This window comes from Brassica napus, chromosome C9, assembly GCF_020379485.1.
Source record: "Brassica napus cultivar Da-Ae chromosome C9, Da-Ae, whole genome shotgun sequence".
Lineage (NCBI taxonomy): Eukaryota > Viridiplantae > Streptophyta > Magnoliopsida > Brassicales > Brassicaceae > Brassica > Brassica napus.
Window position 1 is genome coordinate 5,071,167 of NC_063452.1, and position 25,818 is coordinate 5,096,984.

General features: G+C 36.9%; 3 protein-coding genes across 4 annotated transcripts; 2 read left to right on the forward strand and 1 right to left on the reverse strand.

Annotated features, from left to right (window-relative positions):
• The first annotated feature begins 13,405 nt into the window (after positions 1-13,405).
• On the forward strand, positions 13,406-14,490 carry BNAC09G50940D. The gene has a single exon (XM_013842134.3). The coding sequence runs from the start codon at positions 13,495-13,497 to the stop codon at positions 14,230-14,232; it is 738 nt and encodes a 245-aa protein (XP_013697588.2). The 5' UTR covers positions 13,406-13,494; the 3' UTR covers positions 14,233-14,490.
• A 1,624-nt stretch (positions 14,491-16,114) lies between these two features.
• On the reverse strand, positions 16,115-19,379 carry LOC106401597 (1-deoxy-D-xylulose 5-phosphate reductoisomerase, chloroplastic-like). The gene is made up of 12 exons (XM_013842133.3): positions 19,078-19,379; positions 18,578-18,759; positions 18,258-18,344; positions 17,963-18,088; positions 17,836-17,898; positions 17,587-17,736; positions 17,376-17,443; positions 17,184-17,295; positions 17,007-17,111; positions 16,796-16,917; positions 16,480-16,626; positions 16,115-16,409 (listed from the first exon to the last, which is right to left on the reverse strand). The coding sequence occupies exons 1-12, from the start codon at positions 19,172-19,174 to the stop codon at positions 16,241-16,243; spliced, it is 1,428 nt and encodes a 475-aa protein (XP_013697587.2). The 5' UTR covers positions 19,175-19,379; the 3' UTR covers positions 16,115-16,240.
• Positions 19,380-22,625: 3,246 nt separating this feature from the next.
• On the forward strand, positions 22,626-25,794 carry LOC106406500 (peroxisomal membrane protein PEX14-like). 2 transcript variants are annotated; one of them, XM_013847180.3, is made up of 12 exons: positions 22,626-22,880; positions 22,988-23,202; positions 23,286-23,325; positions 23,401-23,573; positions 23,858-24,047; positions 24,148-24,237; positions 24,417-24,496; positions 24,715-24,760; positions 24,846-24,916; positions 24,999-25,043; positions 25,123-25,191; positions 25,281-25,794. In XM_013847180.3, exons 1-12 carry the CDS (start codon positions 22,805-22,807, stop codon positions 25,698-25,700), a joined length of 1,515 nt encoding a protein of 504 aa, XP_013702634.2. In that variant the 5' UTR covers positions 22,626-22,804; the 3' UTR covers positions 25,701-25,794. The 2 variants fall into 2 exon arrangements, with proteins under 2 accessions (XP_013702634.2, XP_048625761.1); XM_048769804.1 differs by having other exon boundaries at positions 23,404-23,573.
• Positions 25,795-25,818: the final 24 nt, after the last annotated feature.

The following is a 25,818-nucleotide window of genomic DNA, read 5'->3' on the forward strand; positions in this document are numbered from 1 at the left end:
CGACGAGAGTTTTTGTTTCTCTCGATTCTCGTTCCCGGACCAGAGCATCCTAAGAGATCACTTGATGTGTTTCTTCAGCCACTAATATATGAGTTGCAACAACTATGGGCTCAATGTGCTGAAACATACGATGTTTCGTGTAAAGAAAACTTTCAAATGCGGGCAATACTAATGTGGACAATAAGTGATTTTCTAGCATATGGTATGTTGTCTGGATGGACAACGCATGGAAGGCTATCATGTCCATATTGTCAAGATAACACTGATGCTTTCCAACTAAAACACGGAAGGAAAACGTGTTGGTTTGACTGTCACAGGAGATTCCTACCACCTGATCATCCATATCGTAGGAGTAGGAATTTGTTTACGAAGAACAAGAGGGTGTTTGACAGTCCACCTCCGGAAATTTGTGGGAAAGATTTGAAGATACAACTAAGAGATTTTGGTGCAGAAAGGACGCCAGACGTCGGTGGACATGAGCGTTTTCCGGTAGATGCTGTTGGAGAACTACATAACTGGCACAAAAAAAGTATTTTCTGGGATCTGCCATACTGGGAGGATCATCTGCTAAAGCATAATTTAGATGTCATGCATATTGAGAAGAACTTTTTTGACAATCTCATGAACACAATCCTTAATGTTCAAGGTAAAACAAAGGATAATTTGAAGTCAAGACTGAATTTAGTCGATATATGTGCTCGTTCAGAACTTCATGTTGATGAGAATAGTAGGGCTCCTTTTCCCATATACCGACTTGATGCAGCGGGAAAAGATGCGTTCTTTGACTGGATTTCAAATGATGTGGAATTTCCAGACGGTTACGCATCAAATTTGCGTAACTGTGTCGACAAAAAGGAATGAAAGTTTACTGGCTTGAAAAGCTAAAATTGACATGTAATGATGCAGCGCCTCCTTCCGTTCGCCTTCAAGGAACTATTACCACGAAATGTTCATGAAGCAATTGCAGGGATAAGTGGTTTCTTCCGCGATTTATGCACGAGATCAGTGACTCTTGAAGGTATTGAAAATTTGAAGACTAACATAGCCGTGATTCAGTGCAACCTTGAGAAGATATTTCCTCCCTCATTTTTTGATGTTATGGATCATCTTGTTATTCACCTGGCAAGAGAATTGGAACTTGGTGGTCCTGTGCAGTATAGATGGATGTATCTGTATGAGCGGTATACGTTCCATTTGAAGAAGATGGTGAAAAATTTAAGTAGGGTGGAAGGTTCTATAGTCGCACAGATGATCAATGAAGAAACTTCAAACTTTGTCGAGTACTACTTTCCAGCAGAAGTTCAGACCAAAAACAGAAGACCTGCTCAGCATGATGATAGAGGCGAACGGGCAACATATCATGTTAAGGTTCCAGCCATTTTCACAGACGTTGGACGACTTAGCGGAAAACCAAAGGATCGCCGACTTACTGAGCAGGAGCGCAGTCATTTGCAAACATATTTGCTCACCAACTGCGAAGATGTTCTACATTATGAGAGGTAAATAAATGAGCTCACAAATTTTTATTTTAACAAGTTGAAATTTAAATCTTTATTAATTACATTATTGTCATCATATACAGGATTTTCATGGCAGAAAAGCGGTTCGAGTATAGATACGCCACAGAGGACGAACTAGAAGAAATGAAGCAGAGAGAATTTACTGGATTGATGTTTACTTATGTGAGTGCTTTAAACAAATTAAAATATATTTTATCACATATTTATACTAATTCACATTTATTGATATAACATATATATATGTGCTATTAATAGGTGTCTGCTGGTTTGGCCAGCGGTTAAACATTTGACGATTGGATACGTGAGATGGTCGTTGGACCAAACTTTGTTGTGAAGTCATATCCGAGATTTTGTACTCGAGGATATGCATTCACAACTCAGAAGAGGAAACGTTCGAGTACGACTTATGATGCTGACGTTTGTTCTAGATCAGGAGATGATGTATACTACGGACACATACATGAGATTTTGGAAATCAAGTATTTGGGCATGGTTGGATTGCGCTGTACTGTTTTCTATTGTGATTGGCACGACAACACTCCAGATCGAGGTGTGAGAACAGATGCATTTGGTGTTACATCAGTAAATTCGAGGCGAAAGCTGCAATATTATGATCTTTTCATTCTTGCTTCTCAGGCCGATCAGGTAATTAAATGTTAATTATTCAGAATGATTCATCATCATGTGTATTAATTTATAATTTTTCTAAATGTTACAGGTTTGTTATATCAAGTACCCCCGGGTAAGGAACAGAGATGATCCATGGGTTACTGTTACAAGACTCAACCCGAGAGGCCGAGTTCAGGGAAGTTCTGAGCTGGAAGACCCACTACAACCAAGCACATCCGGCAACTTAAGTGCAGCAGAAGATTTAGTTGGAGTTGGCCTTGTTGTCGATTTAACCGACTTTGGAGAGGAAGCCGTCGTTCACGTAGAGGATGAACCAGTGATTGGAGAGTTTCACCAAGATCCAGATTCAGATTCATCTGGTGATGATGACTCGGAAACAGACTACCATTGATTTTTTTTTTTTTTAGAAATACCGAGAAAATTCCGAGGAACACTTGATATAACCTCTTTCCTCGGATATTAGTTATTTGGTTTATCTAGCAAAGCAAAGCTGAATACGAATTAAAAACTACTCAAAACACAACCAAATAAAACGAAGAAACCATGTAAAAGAAATACGAACTCATAATTAAGAAAAAAAAAACTAAGTTCAAAATTAACAGAAAATAAGACCATAAAACGTTAGAATAGAAAAGAAAATAAAATAGCGCGGTCGGAAATCAAATACAAATACTGACCGGTGATACCTCCTACTCCTCGTCTCCTGCTCCAGATGTTCCTGCATCGTTGGGTCTCTTGGACCTCTTTCTTACCCTGTGTGTACCACTCGAACCCGAACCAGAGCTGGATGGAGAGTTGTCCCGATGAACTACATCATCCTTTTGGCAACGACACGGCCTGATACGTGAAATGGCAGCCCAGATCTTGTGTAGCATGTCGTTGTTTGTCTTTATGCTCTGATCTCTCCAATGTTGTTGCTGGCGCGAAGTGGCGTTCGGTGGAAGCTCTTGCAGCTTGTACTGGCTGGAGTCTGATGGGAGTAGCTGATGGGGTTGTGAATCATCTGGAATGGCTTGTGTAGCCTCATCTTCTCCTTCTTCATCAACCACGGCCTTGCCTTTGGTCTGATATTTTGGCGTGAAGAAGGATGGCTTGTCTACTAGTGCGGTAGCAGGGGGTAGGAACTCAACTGCAGCCTCTGAAAGTAGAGCAGTCAGGCCGATCTGAGGCAGGTGGTAGTATAGTGTTTTCTTCGCTCGGTCCTGGAATACGTAGACGTAAGGACCATCCCGATCGATCCTCGAGTGGGGACCAGCTATGAACTCCTTACTTACAAGAATTTTGACATCCAGGTAGTTCCAAGCAATGTTGTTCGATCTGTCCAGTGCTACCTGCTGGTTCTTGCAGTCTACACTCACATGTCTAAGGATCCGAGTAATCACTGCACCAAATCCACATGCATTGCTCTTGGATTTGGTTACTTTCCCCTTGTATCCTGCTAAGTTTGCGGCCAGCACCGCTCCCATGTTGAAGGCAGTAGCAGGTGGGAATGTAGAGTTTCCAAATGCCGGTAGCAAATGGCTCACACCTTGGTACATGAGGCACAACTCCCATTGCGTGACTGATGCGGCTGTGGTTGTCCCGTATAGCAATGAGCCAATGAGGCGTGTGGCATATCTCAGTGCTGGGCTCCGGATAAGTGACTCCTTTGCCTGAGAAGATCTATAAACCCCTGTGCCAATCGTTTCCCAAAAGTTCAACAGCTCTGAAATCCAATAAAGACCTGATGTCCTCTCCCCTGCACTCAATCCAAATAGTCCGCAAAGGTCTGTGAAAGATACCTCATAGTATACTTTCTGCACTACGAATGCCAGAAAACCTTCCTGATGGCTATCATCGGGACGGCTGACGTATGCGGATGCTATGAACTGGCGTACCAACTCCGGATAAGTGGGTTCGTTGAGGTTGCATAGTTGGCCTAGACCCATGTTCTGGAACAGCCCTTCAATGTATGCTTTGATTCCCAATATTGTCATCGTCTCAGGACATGCTAGTTGTGTAGCCGGAACGGCTACCTTCTTCATGTTGTTGTAGTGGGTGGTATCAGACTTATCCCACTTCTTTGGCATGTGCTTCTTTCGCTGAGACGAACCCTCTTCTTGTGTGTTCTTCTTTGCTGATGTTTTCGTGCGCTTCATTCTCTACAAAATAGAATCATTTCTCTCAACATGGTTATAATCAATTAAGAACTCAAAGCAACATGAAAATGAAAGGCGAAATCGAGTTCTGATAAAAAAAAAACAAATTGAAAAAAATTCTCAATCCTTAAATCATCTCAAATCCAGGTTCCAAACTCGTTGATCACAGACAATTGTGTTCTATTCCATGTTTAAACATCTGTTTCATGCATATTTGATCAAGGAATCAACACAGAAATAAGAAATTCACAAAACCCAAAAAATTACTCAAGAACACGATTTCAGAATGTGGAGATTCGCGGAGTATACCTGTCTTAGGGTGAAAACGAGTGTAGGAACCAGGTAGAGCTCGAAAAATCAAGGGGAATAGAGCCCAAAATTGTTCAAATCGGATGATTATAGTGAGAGAAAGGGGGGGGGAATTATAGGGGAAATCGGAGGGGATGAGAGTTCTGAGGTTTAGATCAAAAAAAAAATCGGGTTTTGCCTTATAATTCTGTTTCCCGCACACGCATCGATCGATGCATTCTTGAACAAATACGGATCGATCGATCACATTCTTACGCTTTGGTCCATCTTAGTGATCGATCGATCCGTTTTTGGACATATATCCATCGATCGATCCGTTTATAAAAAAACTTACAAGATTTTCCGACGACATTCCGAGGAACATTTGAGATTCTCGATCGATCGATGGGATAATCTCATCGATCGATCACATTCTTACGGTCCGGTCCATCTTAGTGATCGATCGATGCGTTTTTGGACATATATCCATCGATCGATCCGTTTATAAAAAAACTTACAAGATTTTCCGAGGAAATTCCGAGGAACATTTGAGATTCTCGATCGATCGATGGGATAATCTCATCGATCGATCACATTCTTTAGGTCCGGTGCATCTTAGTGATCGATCGATCCATTTTTGGACATATATCCATCGATCGATCCGTTTATAAAAAAACTTACAAGATTTTTCGAGGACATTCCGAGGAACACTTGAGATTCTCGATCGATCGATGGGTTAATCTCATCGATCGATCGATCCGTTTATAAAAAAAATGACGTATTGAAACCCCAAACACTGGTTCCTCGGAATTTCCTCGGAATATTCCGAGGCAATTCCGAGGAAGAAGAGGGTTTCCTCGGAGTTCCCTCGGAATAATCCGAGGAAACTCCGAGGAAATAGGGTTTTTAAACAGAAAACAACGTTTTGCGGTTTGAATTACGCCTATATAACCCTTATTAAGTGTCTTACGTTCATTATGAAGTCAAATATTTGTTCCTTACCGTATAATTAACACTTTTCCGATTGTATGAACGAAATCCCACAACATAAGAGAAACACTTATACCTTTTAATGAACGGTAAAGGGAATACTTTCAATTAGTTTTGAAATTTGTTATTTCATGGTTTATGCTCATCTATACAAAGAATCCTCAATGGTATGCATTACAATTGTATAAGAAATGAAATACGGCAAAAAAATTGATGTTTTGAAACCCCAAACACTAGTTCCTCGGTATTTCCTCGGAATATTCCGAGGAAATTCCGACGGATATTTTACTATCCGTCGGAATTTCCTCGGAATATTTTCATTTTACCGGGATATTATCCGTCGGACCCTAGGTTTTATAACCACCAGCCGCTTCTTCTTCCCCATTTCTCTCTTCTTCCTCTGCGCGACTCCTCTCTTCTCTCCGGCGATTTCCCCCTGAAATCCGACGATATCTCTGGCGATCTCCCCCTTCTCTTACACAAATCATGTAAGGACCCTATCCCACTCTCTTAGGTTCTATTTGTTAGGTTTTTGTGTAGTTTTGATAGATTTTTGTTAGGGTGATTGGTTAGGATTGTGATTTGGTTGTATAATAGGTTTAGAATTATGATTTGGTTGAATAATTTGTTTTGTTGAATTGATTTAGAATTTTTTTATAATTTTTTTATTTTTTGTATTTATAAAATCGATTTTTGTATTTTACAAATCGATTTTTCTATATAAATTTGATTTTTTGGATTTTACAAAAAAAGTTTTGTATATAAATTCGATTTTTTGGATTTTACAAAACATTTTAAATATCTATAAAACTATTTTTGTGATTAAAAACTATTATTTGGGATTTAAAATATTTTTAATATATATATATTATTAAAACTATTTTTTTGTAATTATTAAACTATTTTTATTTATTAAAACTATTTTTTGTTTATTAGAACTATTTTTATATATTTATTAAATATTTTTAATATTTATAAAAAAAATTTTGTGATTAAATTATTTGGGATTTTTTTTTAAAAAAAATTTAATTTATATATTTCTCTATTTATTAAATATATTTTTTTTAATTTACAGGTCTCATGATGATCAGACCCGGCCTCGACAGCGTCGTGGTCGTGGTGGTACGGGAAGCCAGTCTCGGGATTCCAGCCATTTTCAGGATTCCCCTTCGCCCCACAGCTCCAACCATACATCTCCCTCTGCTGCACCTGCTCCTGCTCCTCTCGCTCCCGCTGCTGCATCCGCTCCTGCCCCTCTCGCTCCCGCTGCTGCATCCGCTCCTGTTCCTCCGGGTCCTCCGGGAGTGATGCGTGTTGCAGAGTTGGTTCAACAGCCCGGTCGTGACCATCTTCCGTATCTCACTCCGTATCCACATGAACGGGGTCAAACATGGTAATTAAACATTTTTTTTCTTTAAATTTGGATTCATTATTAAACGTTTATTCTTTTTATTAGGTTCAACCGATCCGGGAACGGGATCAGCGCATGGATCAACCGTATGATGTACTCGGCCCTCGACAGTGGACATCCGGCTTTCACTCACTTCCCTACCGACAAGCAGGTTCTGTGGTTTCGTCAGTTTGCGGTAAGTATTCTAATTTTTTACTTATATTTTTAATCTTTAATATAAATTTTCTACTAATTGTGTTTTTTTTTCAGCAAGAGTTCAACTGGAATTCCGATGAGACGCTCTTTATCTATCACCACTTCGTCCATAAAGTTATGGACAACTATGGGAAGCAGATCCACGAGTGGAAGAAGAAGTGGGAAATCAATAAGGTTCGATTTAATTTATTAAACAATTTTTTAATTTATTAAACTATTTTTTAATTTATTAAACTATTTTCTTTTTTTTTATTAAAAGGTCCCAAAATCGATGAACGACACGGTCTGAAAGGAGTTGTGTGCGCATTGGGACAAGGAAGAGACGAAAGAAACTTCTTCCACCAACTCCACCAACCGCAGGAGCGACCGTAAAGGGAAGGGCATCTACAAGCATAACTTGGGTGCTCAATCTATTGCCACTCTGGGAGATCGCATGGTAAGTTCAACCGTTTTTTCTTCAATTATTTGAGTTTCAGAATTTTAATTTATTGTGCATTTCTTCTAATTTCTAATGTTTCTTTAATTTATGTTTTTTTCAAGGCTGAAGAAAATGATGGCGAGCCGGTTGATGATCTCGCCCTAATGAGGAGGGTGTATACCAACAAGAAGACCGGCCAGATTGATGACGGTCTTGTGAGAGACGTGGTCGACTTGGTCCAAACTCAGGTGGTAGACGAAGTGTCTCAGCTTCAAACCGAGAATGACGCTTCGACGGCTTCGACCAACTTGTCCCGGTTTCGAATCAACGAAATCGTTGAATCCATAAGTTTTTTTTTAAAAAAGTTCAATTCATTTATTTCTTGGTTTAAATTTGTAAATTTGGCTATTTTCTATTCAGTCGGTTCCAAAGAAGAAGTGACGTTTGGTCGGTTTGGGTCGTCGCACCCGGTCGGTTCCTCCTTCTTCTGCACCATCGTCCTTTGTTGATCCAGAAGTACTTACGGCTCAGTTGAAAGACAAAGATGATCGTATATCTTTGTTGGAGACCCAGATGGTGGCTCAACAGGCGGGCTATGAGGCACAGAGGAGGCTGAACTAGCAAATGATGGAGATGATGCAGATGATGTACCCGAACGAGGTGTTCCCGGACGTGCCAGACCCGTAGTTTTTTTTTTTCCAAAAACTCGGAATGTTTTATTTTTATTTGTGAAACTTTGAATATTAATTAATATGATTTCAATTTTAATTTTAATTTCATATTTTCGAATTTAAATTTCAGAAATTTTATTTTTTAAAAAAATTAATATTTTTTACATTCCGAGGAAATTAATTATATTTTTTACTCGATCGATCGATGCATTTTTGGACATAAATCCATCGATCGATCTGTTTACAAAAAAACGTTCGGTATATACCGAGGGAACAGTTCCTCGGTATATACCGAGGGACATTTTTTCGGAATATTCCGAGGAACCGGTTCCTCGGAATATACCGAGGGACATGTTCCTCGGAATATTCCGAGGAATATGTCCGTCGGTATATTCCTATCGATCGATGTATATATGTCCAAAAACGCATCGATCGATGAACGTCCGAGGAAATATCCCGACGAAGTTCTCCTTCGGTATATTCCGAGGACATTTCCGACAAACTAGTGATCCTCGGAATTTCCTCGGAAGTTTGTTTCCTCGGAATTCCGTCGGAAAATTTCGAGGGATTTCCGAGGAAAGAAGAAATTCCGAGGAATTATTTCCGACGACTTGTTTCGTCGGTATGTCGTCGGAATAACGATATTCCGACGAAATTCCGACGATTTTTTCTCTCATAATCCTTGCTGTTTTCTTGTAGTGCTAAGTTTACATACGTCATTTCAGTGCATCATATAAACATTGATGCACTGAAATTCACATCTCCTCTTATTACCAATCAAAATGCCACCTACATTAATAATAAAATAGATTAACTTTATTTACAAAAATCTGAAATAATTGAAAAAAATAATAACGTCAATTTTAGTGATGCTAACGCCACTAACTAAATCCTAAACTTTAAATCTATACCTTAAACCCAAATCATAAACCCTAAACCCAAACCGTAAACCCTAAACCCAAACCCTATATCCTAAACCCAAATCCTAAATCCTAAACCCAAACCGTAAACCCTAAACCCAAACCGTAAACCCTAAACCCAAACTCTATATCCTAAACCCAAATCATAGACTCTAAACTCAAACCATATATCCAAACCTAATCCCTATACCCTAAATTCAAATCGTAAACCCTGAACTCAAATCCTATATCCTAAAGGTTTGGGTTAATGTTGATGTTGTTTCTTTAGGATTTAGATTTGGCTTTAGAATCTAGGTTTGGATTTAGGATCTAGGGTTTGAGTTTAAGGTCTAGGGTTTGGGTTTAGAGTTTACGGTTTGGATTTAGGGTTTAGGATTTGGGTTTAAGATATAGGGTTTGGGTTTAGGGTTTAGAGTTTGGGTTTAGAATTTAGGGTTTAGGGTTTAGATTTAAGGTTTAAGGTTTAGAATTTAAGATTTAGGATTTAGTTAGTGGCGTTAGCGTCATTAAAATGAGCGTCATTATTTTTTTTCAATTATTTTAGATTTTTTTAAGAAAATAATAATGTATTTTATTATTAATCTATGTGGCATTTTGATTGGTAATAAGAAAAGAAGTGAATCTAAAGGTTCATCTTAGGGGTGAACCTAAGTTTTGTTCATAAACATTTGAATAATCAATCTTACTTACATAAAGGAAAATAATTGAACAAACAAGTTCATCACCTCGCTAGTGACATCGAAGAAGATAACTACTAACATATTTTGAGAAGGTTACATAGAAAGACACATTTCGTCTTTTCTTTGCAGCAAAAGACACATTATGGTTTTAGCACACTTTACTTGTATGGTTTGGTAGATTCGAGACCAAATGCCCATGTCTTATTTTTAGAAGGAAGCAACAATTAAACTAGTTATTTCCTTTTATGTTAATAAATTAAACGGTGAGTTTTGCTAGGATATGGTGGTTACAAAGTCGTGGATAGGAAATAGTGGTTAGGCGTGTATGTTAGAACGCATTGTTATTGTTGTGGACGTGATTGTTATGGTTAAGGTACAAAAGATACAAAGTTTCTAGCACATATAATATGGATGTAATACAATGAATATGTCAAATATCTTAACTTGATAAGCATACATAATGCTTGATAATATAAAAGACCTAGAAACTGCATATATTACAAAAGCATACATAATGTTTGGGAAGAGGATGTATGGACAGGCGTGATGTTTCCAAGTCAGTAACCACGAACTTCATATCCATAACCACACAACCTCATTTACGGTATCTATCGTCACCACAGTCTCCACCTCTGTATCCACTTTCGTATCCATCGCTTATGTATCCATAACCACGTAACCTCCACTCCGGTGTCAACCACCATCTCCACCTCCGTATCCCCCCCCTACTCTCCCATCTTCCATCTCCACCGTATCCACCACCATCTCCTCATCTCGAGCAACCACCTTAGTATCCACCATCTTCATATCTATAACCACCTTCCTAAGTCACCATAATTAGTCTCTTCGGAACTCAGATCTCCTCAACGACTCAGCCACAATCTCGGATCTCCGCTCAAGCTTCAAAAGCTCACTGCTCTCACAGTCTCAATTCGAACCTTCTTGACGGATTAATTGCCTTAGTCACCGGAGCTGGACTTTGGAATTCACTCTCCTCTGTGACTTCACTAAACTCTCCAAATCTCCTCTGTTCAGGCCTAGAAAGCTTGAATCTGCTTCTAGTAATAGCCATGGTAGCTACAACCATCTTCTCCTCCACCACCAATTTCTTCCAATCTAAATCCTCACTGACCTTTGTCCCTTCTGTCCCTGACCACCTCCTCTGCCAGCTCCACACAATCCACACCACCATCAACCACCTCACAAACCACCAGCAAGAAAAGTCCATTTCAACTGCTTCCAGCCTTCCACTGTCTCCTCCTCCGCGTCGTAAGATCTCCTCATCTACACTAAGTTATCCTCATAGCTTATGCTTGACATAACAACCCTGACCTCTACAAGTACATGGACTACACTCCTTTCTCTCTTTGCCCTTCCGATCTGGTTAGACTCATCCTCTGTGGCTGCCACACACGCTGTCATTGCTTCTCGTGTACGCTGCGTAATTCTACAGACATGAAACCACGACAATTATTTTCGGTGAGAGACGTGTCCTGTGATGGAGGAGCCTGAGTCTTGGTGAAAGACAAAATATCGGTGGATTTCTCATCTAATTTGATTTTCTTTAACATTTACTCAATCTGGAATCTAAAATCGAGAAACGAAGAAGAAAAATTTGTTATGCTTTTCTATTAACTTTTTCATTTTTTTTCTTTAATTTGGTTTAGAAGAAACTAGAGATGGTGTAGTACAAGGATAGTAAAGTATTTTCACAGCTAAAACGTATGTCTAGTATTCAATATTTCTTTGAATGTAATTGATATGTTGAAATGTGTCTTTGGTTGTAATTTTCTCACAGATTTTTCATCCAGGTTATACTTTTCTAAATACTAATACCACTTGAATTAAAATGGAAGATTTATCATTTGGCCATTAAATTTAAGCATTAGTGGCTATTACGCTCCTTGTTAGACCAATGATGTTTTTGATTTAACTAAACTTATAAGATTTTTGGCTTTAATTAATGTAATCATATAAATTTGTTTTTTCTCCGCCAATAATTAAAAAATACCAATACTTTTCCCGTATGTATACTCTCAATCGTACCATTTGTTTCCCCGGATAGAGGATACGGTGAGGAGAAAAAGCAAATGAGACGCCGTACAAACCGGACATAAGCTTGGATGTGTTATTGGTCCTGGGTGCCACCATTGATGAATGAAGATGATTATATATAATTATAGTTCTCGAAATTATTATCCATTGTGGATGAAGATTGGTTGTCAAAGTAGAGCTTGGAGATTTACAATGGTTAACCTTAACCAAATTGATAGAAAATTGAGGAACTGAGGAGATTTATTCCCTTGACCTGTCGCCTCTTTTTTTTGGTCGGCCATTAGTTCATTCTTTGTTCATTACTATACATGGAATCAACGGATGATAAACTGATAACTATAATTCCTTTTTTGGTTCAAATGATAGCTATAAGTCTATAATCCTAAGCATACTTCTCTAACCTAAGTTTACATACGTCATTTCAGTGAAATCATAAACATTTGAATAATCAATGTTACATAGAGAAACATAATTGAACAGACAAGTTCATCACGTCGTGATCAACAGACAAGTTCATCACCTCGTGATTAAAATTGACATCGAAGAAGATAACTATTAACATTTTTTTCTCATTCAGGTTATACTTTTCTAAATACTAATACCACTTGAATTAAAATGGAAGATTTTTTATCATTTGGCCATTAAATTTAAGCATTCATGGTAGGACTGGGCAAAAAACCCGGATCCGAAGAACCGAACCGAATCCGATCCGAAAAGTAGTACCGAACCCGAACCGAAATTGATTAAATATCCGAACAGGTTCAAAATTTTGGTATCTGAAGAACCGAAAACGAACCCAACCCGAACCTAAATATCTCGGGTATCCGAATGTAACCAAAATAGATTTATATACCTAAGTATATTGCTTATTTTTAGATTTAATATATCTTAAAAATATCCAAAATGTATAAGATACTTTTAATTTATCTAAAATACTAGAAAATATACATAAATAATCAAAAGTAAATGTCTAAAATAGCTCAAATATATTCAAAACACCAAAATACTTGAAATATCTATTGATTTTTTATCCAAATATTCAAATTAAACCAATTTATATGTTAATTTTCGGTATTTTGACATATATTATACAAATTTAAATGTAATATATTATTTTGTTTAGATTTTGAAAAATTTTAAGCATATAATGAGTATTAAATTTTTTTAAATAATTTAAATGGGTTATCCGAATCCGAACCGAACCCGCAAAGATCCGAACCGAACCCGAACCGAAATTTAGAAATACCCGAATGAGGCTGAAATCTTTAAACCCAAAAATCCGAAATCCATATAGATTCGAACCGAACCTGAATGGGTACCCAAACGCCTACCCCTAATTCATGGTTTAGTGGTCATTACGCTCCTTGTTAGATCAAAGATGTTTTAATTTAATTACTTTACAAGATTTTTGGCTCTAATGTATTCATGCAAAAAAAAAAATTCTTTGCTAATAATTAGCAAATACAACTATTTTTTTCCGTATATATAAATAATCTCGACAGGACCCAACTTTCAAAGCGTACCATCTTTTTTTTTTCTCTAACGTTTTCAGACAAGACTCTCCAACATCTGTCCGAAATGCAGACGAGCCGGTTACTCTCTTACTCCCCCAACTCTCCTAGTTTCGACAGTTTTTCATCCGCCGTAGACCTCGCCGCAATCGCCGCCCGAGTCATCGAGGAACTCAGAGATCAGGAGCAACAATTCGACTTCCACCGCGACGACGACAATGACTTCGAGTTCGCCTTCGATTGTCCAAGCCGCAGGTGTTCCCACCCCATCGCTACCGCCGACGAGATTTTCTACAACGGTAAGATCCGTCCGTCGAATCCGTACGGTGGTGGAGCTGGAAATGCTCCGGTGTCTCCGCCTAAGAGTACTCTTCCACGACGTCACAGACCGGCGCTTAGAAAATTAATGAGCGAGGAGCGAGAAACGACGTCGGATTCATCGTCGGAGGCGGAGGAGGATCTCACCGGCATTTCCCCGGAGAGTTACTGCGTGTGGACACCAAAAGGCGGTGACGACGATCTCCAAGAACTCTTGTCTTCTCCATCACCGAGCAAGATCAAAAGCAATAGCGTAGGATTTTCGAAACGATGGAAGCTACGGAATCTTCTTTACGCGAGAAGCAGCAGCGAAGGGAACGGTGAAACTAAGTGTGATATTCACAGAGAAGAAGAAGAACCGTCGTCCAAGGTGGTCGGAGGGGGAAGCGAAGAGACGAAACGGCAGCCGTTTGTGCCGTTTAGTAAGGATATGATGGGAATATTGAAAAATGTTAATGGGCTTAGTCGTCATTTACGGCCTTTTTAAAAGGTGACGTGGCTCTATCGTGAGACATCGAAGACGCGGACTTTTAAGTGGCCTTTGGTTTCTTTTTGACTTTTTATTTTCTCTCTCAAACTTTTTCTTTTGGTTTCTGAGAAAATCTTGATTGTTAGGCGAGAAAGTGCATGTTTTTGAAATTTTTTTATAGTATGAACCTCGATGTGTCGGTTTGAATTAGGTATAAAGTTTTGGTGGTTTGATGGTTGTAAACTTGTAATGAAGACTATGGTTTTATGCATTTTATTCCAACGCTTATATATAAATAACTAAGTTCAAAGTCGATTTTTAGAAATTCTGATTTCAAAATAACATTTCGTACCAAACATAATTTAAATCCAAAACACAATGAAATCAATCTCTTGCCCTACAAATAAATCACCACATACTTTGGTTAAAACACTTTTATACTCACCTAATGATATATATTATTGTAAATCCTATTATATTCAGACTACTTCGTGTATCATGTATATTCAGAACTTGGATAAATGTTTCATGTTTCTTTAGTTTAGACACAGAAGAGTGTGGCCCTTTGACGTGTGGAATCGAATGTACCTTTTTTTATAAATATAGATATGGATTTATTAATTTGGATTAGAAAATACTTTAGGTGGATATTGTGGGAATGTTTGGTTTGCCTTGAGATCTTGTTCAAGTTTCTATAAAGGGAGTTATGTGTTCACATTGTTGATTGCGTAACTCGAGTTATCTCAACCGCATACAAAACGTGTATTCAGAAAAGACTAGGTCGATTCTATAGTAGTCGTCGATTCGTTATATAATTGAAGTTGATCTTTGGTGTCTACTGTCTAGGTTTAAAACATGTTCAGTGGAGTCCACAACGAAATTAACATTTTGGAACTATATACAATATTTTTGAAACTGTATATACATTTCTGTTTACATGTTTAATGCTTACTACAGTGGGTTTCACATTTTCACTGTTGGTAGTTCTTGTAGCATTGGTAACATTTGTACGGTTTGGATGATTATCAACTAAACATCTTACCATCCTAACTAATTCAACATATTAAGCATCTCTTAGATTCTCACTATAACAACTCTTATTGCTACATATATAATCAAAATACAATCTCAAGTATAGCCTACAACTCGTGCATGTGTCTTTTAGGAAATGCAGTAGAGCCTCAGATAAGTTGATACTTGATAACATGACATTGCGTTTTGAAAAGAATGACTTGAAAATTACGATTAATGATAACTCGCAAGCTTTTTTTATCATACACACTGCCCAGTTGTTATCCTAGTATACTTATTAATAATAATATCTACATAAAGAGCATCATCATTTCAAAATAACAAGCAAGTTGTTCGAAATCGCATTTTACCAAACAAATTATTAATCCAATGCGAAGATATGTTTCATATATGATTTGCAAGTTAAAATTATTTGTAATGATTTTAGTGGTGGGAGTAGGTAAATGCACTCTTTATTCCTACTCTAAGATGAAATGATCGTTTTTTTCAAAAACAAAAAAAGAAATGATAGTGATTAGTTCTCTTCATCCAAGTTTATCCTCTTCAAACAATAAAATATGATAAGAAAGAAAATAAAGAACTATTGATGAAAAGGATAATCCTACTTATGTTTCAAATTAGTTGACGTTAAAATTTTACACACCTAGTAAAAATAGTTAATTTTTATTCATTTTACATTTTCCACAGAATTACATTAACTAAAACTAGTCAAATCAATAAAAAATTAGACCATAAAATACAAATTGTTAAAAACACCAAATAACATAATGTTTTCACATAAAATTTTGAAAACGTCACATAAAACCGACAGAGTAACGTCCCATTTGGGTTTTTAATTTCGGGTTGGCTTGTTTGGATCATTTATATATTAAGTACAACTTAGAACAGATAATCCTTTGCCAAAATGGTGTTAAAGTAAATACATTTTGCACTAAACTTGTTACAACATTTCTTAATCATTTCCACTAATCAATATCCCTCCAACAACTATGTATCAGGCAGGAACTGGCCTTGCACCAGAAGAAAGCTGTACATTAGCAGCGTACTCACGCGCCCACAAGTCATAGTGAACAATCTCCTCAAGAAACGGCGATGATACCAACTCGTTTCTATGTTTATCGCATGTTAACTCCACTACCTTGAAGATATCCAAATAGCTTATCCTGCAAACAAAAGAAAGTGAATATAAAAACAATCTGATTCGTTTTCAACAACACTTGAGATGGCACTTACTTTTCATCAATGAACATTTCAACAGCTTTCTCGTTAGCTGCACTGAGAACTCCAGTCATCGTACCACCAGCTCGTCCAGCAGCATAAGCAAGATCCATTGATGGGTATTTCACATTGTCTGGTTTCTTGAATGTCAAGGAACCAAGTCTGCCAAAAAAATATCACACAATCTTGAACCAAAACCAAAACTGGTTTTCACAACGTAAACCAACGAATTGTTTGGAGATTTTGTTTTAGGTGGTGATTAAAAATCTTGAAACCAAGCTTATACACTTGATTAAACTGAGGACATATTTATAAATTGTGGTTAGCTTACTTGCAAAGGTCAAGTCTAGGCCAAGTTACTTCAGAACAAGGAACCCTATCAGGCCAAGACATGGTGTAGAGAATAGGTAAACGCATATCAGGCCATCCTAATTGAGCAAGCACAGATGAATCCTATGGAACAAAACAATTACATATATGTCAATAGATTCTTTATTTCTGAGACCAGAAGATGAAAATGCAGTTTCTTCTAGAAGCAAGACCTGTGTTTCAATCATGGAGTGAATGATACTCTGAGGATGTATGACAATCTCTATATCGTCATACTCAGCCCCAAACAAATAATGAGCTTCAATAACCTCAAGACCCTGTTTCAAGAACTCCATCTTACAACTTGATCAAAGGTAAGTATTAGTTTGAGAAAGCAAATGATGTTTAACCTTGTTGAAAAGCGTTGCTGAGTCCACTGTGATTTTCTTTCCCATGTTCCAGTTAGGATGCTTCAACGCATCTGCTACTTTAACTTCCTTGAGCTTTTCAACAGGCCAATCTCTATAAACAAACATCCAGTTGAATAACTTTCCATCACCAAATGAGAATACATAACAAAAATCTATTGAAAAAGAACAAACCTAAAAGCTCCACCAGATGCAGTCAAGATTATCTTGCGCAGAGCGCCTTCAGGCAAGCCTTGAATACACTAGAGAACACAAAGAATAAGAAAAAGTTCACTCAATATCGCTCAGTAATCCCTTATAGAGCACCTAATTGCTGCCTAACGATTTCTTGAACATTAGTATCGCCTGTGTTAGTATGGCAATCACCAAAATCATATATTGATACCTGGAATATGGCTGAGTGCTCTGAATCTGCTGGAAGAATCTTAACATTATGTTTGTTGGCGAGAGGAAGCACAAAAGGACCGCCTGCTATTAATGTCTCTTTGTTTGCAAGAGCAATGTCTTTTCCAGCTTCAATTGCAGCAACAGTAGGCTACAAGAAAGTAAAACAACAAAAACTTTATCATCTTCTAACATTCATACTCATATGCTCTGAAGAAGATACAATATATATATATATATATATATATACCTTTAGTCCTGCGCAACCTACTATTCCGGTGACAACAGTTACAGCGTCTGGGTGGCGAGCAACCTGTTGATGAATATAAGTAAAAACTCCACACCACAATCAGAACTTTTAAAAATAATGCACTAACCTCAATCACTCCTTGCTCCCCAGGGATAATCTCAGGTTTATAGTCCAAATCAGCTAAAGCCTCTTTAAGCTCATTGAGTAATGACTCGTTTCTAACTGCAACCAATGCTGGTTTAAATCTCTTTACCTGCATTCAGAAGAGAGTCATAGAGTTATAAGATAGAGATCACTGAAGTAAAAACAGGCAAGCAAGCAAGAACCAAATTTCTCTGGCTTCATTTGCTAAGCATCTATCTTGCTTATGTTTACTACCAATGAAGTTAGAGATATAACTGATTCAAGGTGGTTTAATGTACCTGATCAGCAAGGAGAGTAACATTGGAACCAGCAGCTAAAGCCACAACTCTAAATTTGTCAGGATTCTCAGCCACAATATCCAATGTCTGCATTATAAACAAAATAAAATAAAAAACAAGATTCTGTAAGTTGTTATCGATGAGAATGATTCAACAACAACCTAACTCAGTATCCTCACTCACTAGAAAGAATCTTAGAGGCATGAAAAATATAACAATGCCTACTCATCTCAAACATAATCTACTGTCTGAGCCTACTGAAGAAGTGCATAATAGTTATGGAGCAAAAATGATCTCCCAAGGAGCAAGAAAACAAGAACCTGAGTGCCAATAGAACCGGTAGAGCCAACGATGGAGATGGGTTTAGGCCCATCCCAAGATTGACGAGGAGGCTCAGGAACAGCTCTCCCAGGCCATGCTGGAGGAGGAGGTTGCTGCACTGAACACTTGACTCCTTTTCCAAAACCTCTCCGTTGATTCCTCTTCTTCAAACTAAACCCACCTGTGACAACTCCCAAAGATGTAAACTTTCATACTCTCATAACTTAACTAAACCCAAAAGTGTCAAACTTTCAGAGCTAAATCTCACAGCTAGTGTTTAAAATCGAAGAATTTACAGAGAATTTGAGGGTAAAGTCACAGTTTGAAGATACCCAGATGGCAAAAGTGTCAAACTTTCAGTGCTAAATCTCACAGCTAGTGTTTAAAATCGAAGAATTTACAGAGAATTGAGTCATATGTCACAGGTTTGAAGATACTTTCATATTAAGAGGCTAACGAAAACTAATGAAAGACTGAAGCTTTTTTTTGGAATGCAAACCTGGGAGTTTGGGGGTTGGATTGAACCGGGAGGTGGTATCCAAGAAAGAAGAAAGAGATTTGGAATCAGCTGGAGAGAGTGAGTTAAGCGTCATCATCAGTCTTTTTTTTTTAAAAAAAAAATCGAATATTTCTCAGAGAACCCACTTGTTTTTTTTTATTCTAACTCGATGATGAGAGGAGAAGAAGTATAGTTTGGCCGAAAGCTGAAACAGTGAGAAAGATGATAAGAAGAATGCAATCTGAATGGTTTACACGTTCAGATTTTTTTCCTTTTTAGTGATTTCCTTTTGACATTATTATGCTGAGATCCATCAACCTCTATCAAGGTAAACGACACGACACGTTATACATTTATAAAGAGAAATTCTTGGGTTCACCCCCTAGGGTGAACCTCTAGATTCACCAACCAATAGTGTTTGAGTATTTGATATTTGATATCTTTTAAAAAAGGAAATAAAATTGAATTTCCAAATTAGATTATATTTTTAAACTAAAATAATAAAAATACATAAAAATAGTTACAAAAAATAAATAAATTAATATTGTTAAATCTTCAGCAAAATACTAAACCCTATACCCTAAATCCTAAACCCTAAACCCTAAACGTTAAACCTTAAACTTTGGATAAACTCTAAACCGTTGGAAAATCTTAAACCCTAAATCATACATTAAAAACTAAATTTTACTAACACTAAACCCTAAATCCTAATCACTAAACCCTAAACCCTTGGGTAAACCCTAAACCCTTGGGTAAACTCTGAATCCTTGGATAAATCATAAACTCTAGGGTTTAATTTTAAATATTTTTTATTTAGAATTTATGATTTATCCAAGGGTTCATGGTTTATCCAAAGGTTTAGGGTTTAGTGATTAGGGTTTAGGGTTTAGTGTTATTAAGATTTAGTTTTTAATGTATGATTTAGGGTTTAAAATTTTCCAATGGTTTACGGTTTATCCAAGATTTAAGGTTTATAATTTAGGGTTTAGAGTTTAGGATTTAGGGTATAGGATTTAGTATTTTGCTAAAAATTTAACAATATTTATTTATTTATTTTTTATAACTATGTTTATGTATTTTTATTGTTTTATTTAAAAAATATAATCTTATTTGGAAATTCAATTTTGTTTCCTTTTTTAAAAGATATCAAATATCAAATACTCAAACACTATTGGTTGGTGAATCTAAAGGTTCACCTTAGGGGGTGAACCCAAGAATTTCTCATTTATAAATGATCCCATTTTTAAAATTTACATATAAAAAGAATATCCTAAAAATAGTGTTATGATGACCTATTAGAACATCTAATCTCTTTATAGTTTATATTAATTGGAAAAAAAAGCATCATCATAGTTATATAAGAAAATGGCAAAGTAAAGGTGGTAGGTTTGTGTTTCAAAAAAAAAAAAAAAGTGGTAGGTTTATGTTTTGTGATTCACACACATGTCATCTTCAATCACTTAGTTATGTATTGATTATAGGTATAAAAACAAATTCTAAGACCAGTAGCTGGGAGAGTGTTTTGCTCATTGCACGCTGCGATCCAAGAAGAGCGGATCATATATAGTATATAGTATATGATCCGCTTTTCTAATTACTAGATTACCGGTTAATCTACTAACTAGCTAGTAATCCGCGCCTTGCGCGGAGTGATGGATTAAAAAAGATTATAACTTTAAAACTATATAGACTAATTTATTGAGGTATTTTAATTATATTTTATGGAAATACATCTAAAAGAGTAAGTAAAGACGTATATAAATTTATTATGAATTTAAGATGAAAAAAAAAGCAAGAGCATTATTGTTTTCAATAATATAAATTATGAATATAAAATAAAATGAAACATATGCAACAGAATAATAAAATATGAAAGAAACAAATTTATAAAGAAACAAATAAAAAATTGATAAAACCACAACTACTGTTAGAAGTGTCTTCAGAACTCGTGGTTTGCAATTCTATAGAAAGCCATAACAAAGTATCAACTTACCAAACTAAACACATATATTTACCAAATTCAATAAACGAAATGTTATACCTCTTTCTGAAAACATCGATTTCTGGAACATCGTTAGGTTCAAAAATAATTTTTGAAACTCATCATTGTTAATCACATTCTTTAATCAACCTTATCATGATAAAAAAAACAATGTAAGCAAAATCAAAGACGAAATTCATGAATTTTTTTTTATATGTAGAAAAATAGTATGTTTTGATGTGGATGAATTTCAGTCTAATGTTATATACAGGGATCACTTATAAGGTTTTGCTTATGAAAGATTAGAGAGAAAATAGTATTATCTCGCCTAAATCAAATCGAATTAATCTCTAACTTTTAGCTGCCAATTTTAAAATTATGGAAAGTAATATAATTAAGAAATCAACATATAGGAAACAAAATTAACTTTGTAAATTAACTTGATCGAATATAACCAGATTGACGTGTTGTGATGGGTTGAGTCCTTAATTTCAGAATCTTGGTGCTTAATCTAAGGAATTGAATAGAATTTGTATAAAAATTTAAATTAATAAATAATTGTAGCACAAATTGTTCTAATTTCCATACGAATACTGGTCTGAGTCAAAACTTTTCTATAATAATTTTTCGAATGCTAATTTGTGAATATATAATGGAAAGTAAATAAATTTAATAATATTTGCCCAATATATATGGCATTCAATGTCGATCTTCCGCGTTCTAGTGTGAATCAAGAAATAATTTTTCGAATGCCCAATATATATGGCAATTAATTTATACATTCAATGATTTGAAATATTGGGCAAATATTATCAAATTGCATTGAAAAATTGTCTTATATATAGTCCCTAAATTTGTTTGGGCACCACCTAGTACATATAAGATTAAAAAGGATTAGATTATGCATTATATTATATATAATATTTAAACTATGCGCTTACATAGTACGTATTCCATTAAAAAAGAAGTTAGATTATGCATTATATTTATGTAGTAAACTATAGTTTATTAGAAATATAGCAACTTTCTACAACGTTGATCAATATATGGTCCTATTTTTTTCAAAGTACGATATGTGTTATCACTCCATATAAAACTCATACACCAATATTATATTTTGTAGAATGTAAATCATCCAATAAGAAATATATGAAATAAAAACTTGTTTACAATGCGATAATGATTACAATACAGTTGACTACTATTGTTAGGTTGCAAAAAAAAGATACAACCAAGAAAGAATGAGAAGATATAAGCATGAAAACAGTAAATACATTTTCAAAACTCGCATGAAAATAAGAGATATATGTATAATCCATCAAAACCAATTATATTATGCATAAACATGAAACTTAAATGTCCAATGGCACTATATGTAATTAGTCTAGGCAAGCAAGGGTTATTCACTAAATGCTATGAGAAGAGCTCTCATGATGACAGATAAGTAATGACAATAACACATAGGCAAAGGTTTATTATTTAGAATGCTGTCAATTAATTATTCTTAAAGAGTATATAAGAAATTTTTCGAGGCCCATATGATCTGAGGCCCATCAAGTCTGAGGCCTCTGGATATGAGCAACGCCTCGGTGATTAATCATCAATTCATCAATCATCATCGCCTTTTTTTGTCTTATTGTTCTTCTTCTCTGAAGAGGAGAAGATCGCTTCTCTCATCCATCACTCGTCTCTTCTTCTTCTTTGTCACTTGGATTTGGATTCGCTGAAAGTCGGTGAGCTGCTGATATGGCAACTCATCAGCAGACCCAACCTCCCTCCGATTTTCCTCCTTCTCCGCCCCATGAAAACTCCTCGATTTCAGGTTCGATCCCACGAAAACTATTTACAATTGAACGAGTTGCGAAAGTGTGTAAACCTAGAAAAGGTTGAGCCTTTCTTGTGTTGTTGACACGTGTGTTGTTGGTACAGAGGCTGCGAACGAGGTTCAGCAAGGTAGCGAAACTGCAAAGCTGGAGTCTGTGTTTAAGAACTCTGAACCGATACGGGAGGATCAGATTCAGAACGCTATCAAGTTCCTTTCCCACCCGAGAGTTAGAGGGTCTCCTGTGATTCACAGAAGATCGTTTCTGGAGAGGAAAGGTCTCACCAAGGAAGAGATTGACGAAGCTTTCCGCCGTGTCCCTGTAAAGCTCTCTCTCTCTTCTTTACTTGTTCTTGTTTTGATCATATGGAATAATATTTTACCTGCTCCATCTCTTGATCATAGGACCCACCACCAAGTCCGCAGACTACAGTTACCAGTCAAGGTACATAAGCTAGCTAGACATGTGTTGGTACCTTTTGGTGGACTTGCCTTTATGAAATTTTTATGTTACAAACAGATGCAGTGTCTAATGTTCAGCCACAAGGGCAGATGCAAGCCATGCAGCCTGCTCCTCCTCCCGTTGTTATGATTCCGCCTCCAAGTTTGCTCTCTCGCTTTCGCTGGTACCATGCTCTTCTTGCTGTTGGAGTATTAGCCGCTTCTGGTGCCGGAACCGCTGTTTTTGTCAAGGTACCGTTGACCTCACACCCCTCTCTCTTATGTCCATTTATATGCAGAGTAAGGAATTAAGATGGTTAGGCCATAACTATAAATGAATGGTAACACATTTGTAATTCAATTCTCCATTTTGACTTGACCACCAACGCATTTCAATCTGGATTATTAGGGTGTTGGAAACCTGTTTCTTCCTTTCTGGAATTTACTGATTGCTCCATGTGGAATGCAAGTTTGTAGTATTAGTTTCCTTGTACAAAATCAAGATCATACTGAAGAGAGATTCGTTCTTTTTTCAGAGATCTCTTATCCCCAGACTAAAATCGTGGGTCCGCAAGATTATGTCGGAAGAAGAAAGCGATCCTCTGGAGAAAGCTGATGCAAAACCTGGCTTAGCTGAAGAGGCAGTAGCTGCAGCCAAAGCTGCTTCGGCGGCTGCTTCTGATGTAGCCAGGGTTAGTCAGGAAATGATGAAAGCCAAGAGTGAAGGTAGATGTTAGTTCTTTTCTCTTTCTTTCTGTAACTACTTCTACTCTTGTTTCTTCCTTTCCCACTGAAACGAAATTTGTTCATTGTTTCTTGCTGTCAGAGAGGAAGAATTTTGAGGAGTTGATGCAACTCTTAGGCGTCCAAGTACAAGAAATGAAGTCCTTGAGCAATAATATCCGTTATCTCGAAAGTAAAGTGTTCAAGCTTTTTTTTTTTTGTATTCAGACTCATATCTTAATTTTGAAAAGTTACAACTTAATTCCTATCAAGAGCCATATAGGTTCTAGTTGCCTCTGGTTGATCTTAAGAGCCACTGTCAAAGCTTCTTGTTCTAAAGAGTAATCCTCTGTTTTTACTTCTTACTTTCAGGGAACTCCAACAACCTCCCCAAAGTTTATTCAGCTAACCAAGAGGTCTATAGTGGTTTGGCCAAAACTCCGGCAGAAAGGGTGAGTTTAAGGTCGAAGTGTTTTGCAATAATCTTTGATGCATAGAGTAAATGATCCACAAACAGAAATAAAACCCAAAACAACTTATTTATTGAGCATTAGTGAATAGAAAGAGAATCTGAAACCAAAAACACCCCAAAGAGAAGAATGATCTCTACTTGAACCCTGATAGTGTAGTCTCTTTTGGTAACATTTTAGAACGTTGATATGTGATGCAGAGACCCTATGCAAATGGCAGCAACGTTGATTATGACACGCGTTCAGGTTACCTCCTCTCTCTGGCTCAGTGTGCGTTTTGTTCTGTTACATTTTATTAGGTTGGTTCTCTCTAACTAATTAATAATAACAGCACGGTCTACTTCACCTCCTGCGCCACCAGCTGATTCTTCTCAGCCCCCTCATCCAAAGTCATACATGGATGTAATGTTCTGAAACCTATAAAGTTCGCTGCGTTTATAATGAATCTTTACTAACATTGTGTTGAAAACTGGTGATGTTGCAGATAATGTCTATGATCCAGAGAGGAGAGAAGCCTTCAAACATTAGGGTAAACTGAAAACCATTTTTTTCTTTTGGCACCATTTTTAGACTCACCTGTAAATGATCTCACTTTCACTGAAACACAGGAGATTAACGACATGCCACCCAATCCAAACCAACAGCTACCAAATCCTCGCATCGCTCCTAAAGCTAAGGTACAAACTTAATTTTGATCTAAAACAAACATTCTTTGTGATGAATCTTGGTCTGATTTGATTACACATGATCTCTTACTATTTATCAGCCATGGGACTATGGTCAACCGCCTCAAGACGAGAGTTCCAACGGTCCATGGTGGCAACAGAAGAACCCTAGATCTGCTGATTTCGGTTATGAGACAACAACGGCACGTTCCATTGGTATCCGAAACGAAACAAGTACAACGGAACCAGCAGCTATCCAGAAGCAGCGATCATGGGTTCCTCCGCAACCACCTCCAGTTGTTATGCCGGAAGCAGCCGAGGCCATTCGCCGTCCTAAGCCACAAGCTAAGATAGACCAAGAAGTAGTAGCTGCTGCTAGTGATGACCAGTCAGGTGTGAGCGACGAGTTACAGAAGGTCACTAAGTTCTCTGAATCTGGTGGCGATGGATCAGGAAGATTGGAGATCACAGAGATTCAAGAAGAATCACAGCATCAACATATCGGACAAGAAGGGAACTAGGAAACTCAAATACTTAATTATGTTTGCTTGTAAGAAACTCATACCTACGTACCTTAATTTAATAATAGTTATAAATCAAACCCTTGTTACACAAGTAAGCTCAGTCATTTGGTTGCTT

Excerpts from the sequence above, each read along its gene's own strand:
- BNAC09G50940D (XM_013842134.3), top strand. The coding sequence starts at position 13,495 with ATGCAGACGAGCCGGTTACTCTCTTACTCCCCCAACTCTCCTAGTTTC.
- LOC106401597 (XM_013842133.3), bottom strand. The coding sequence starts at position 19,174 with ATGATGACGCTTAACTCACTCTCTCCAGCTGATTCCAAATCTCTTTCT. Across the intron at positions 18,345-18,577 it reads CCGGTTCTATTGGCACTCAG|ACATTGGATATTGTGGCTGA; the intron begins GTTCTTGTTTTC and ends TTTATAATGCAG. Across the intron at positions 17,737-17,835 it reads TAGGTTGCGCAGGACTAAAG|CCTACTGTTGCTGCAATTGA; the intron begins GTATATATATAT and ends ACTTTCTTGTAG.
- LOC106406500 (XM_013847180.3), top strand. The coding sequence starts at position 22,805 with ATGGCAACTCATCAGCAGACCCAACCTCCCTCCGATTTTCCTCCTTCT. Across the intron at positions 23,326-23,400 it reads GACTACAGTTACCAGTCAAG|ATGCAGTGTCTAATGTTCAG; the intron begins GTACATAAGCTA and ends TGTTACAAACAG. Across the intron at positions 24,048-24,147 it reads GATGAAAGCCAAGAGTGAAG|AGAGGAAGAATTTTGAGGAG; the intron begins GTAGATGTTAGT and ends TCTTGCTGTCAG.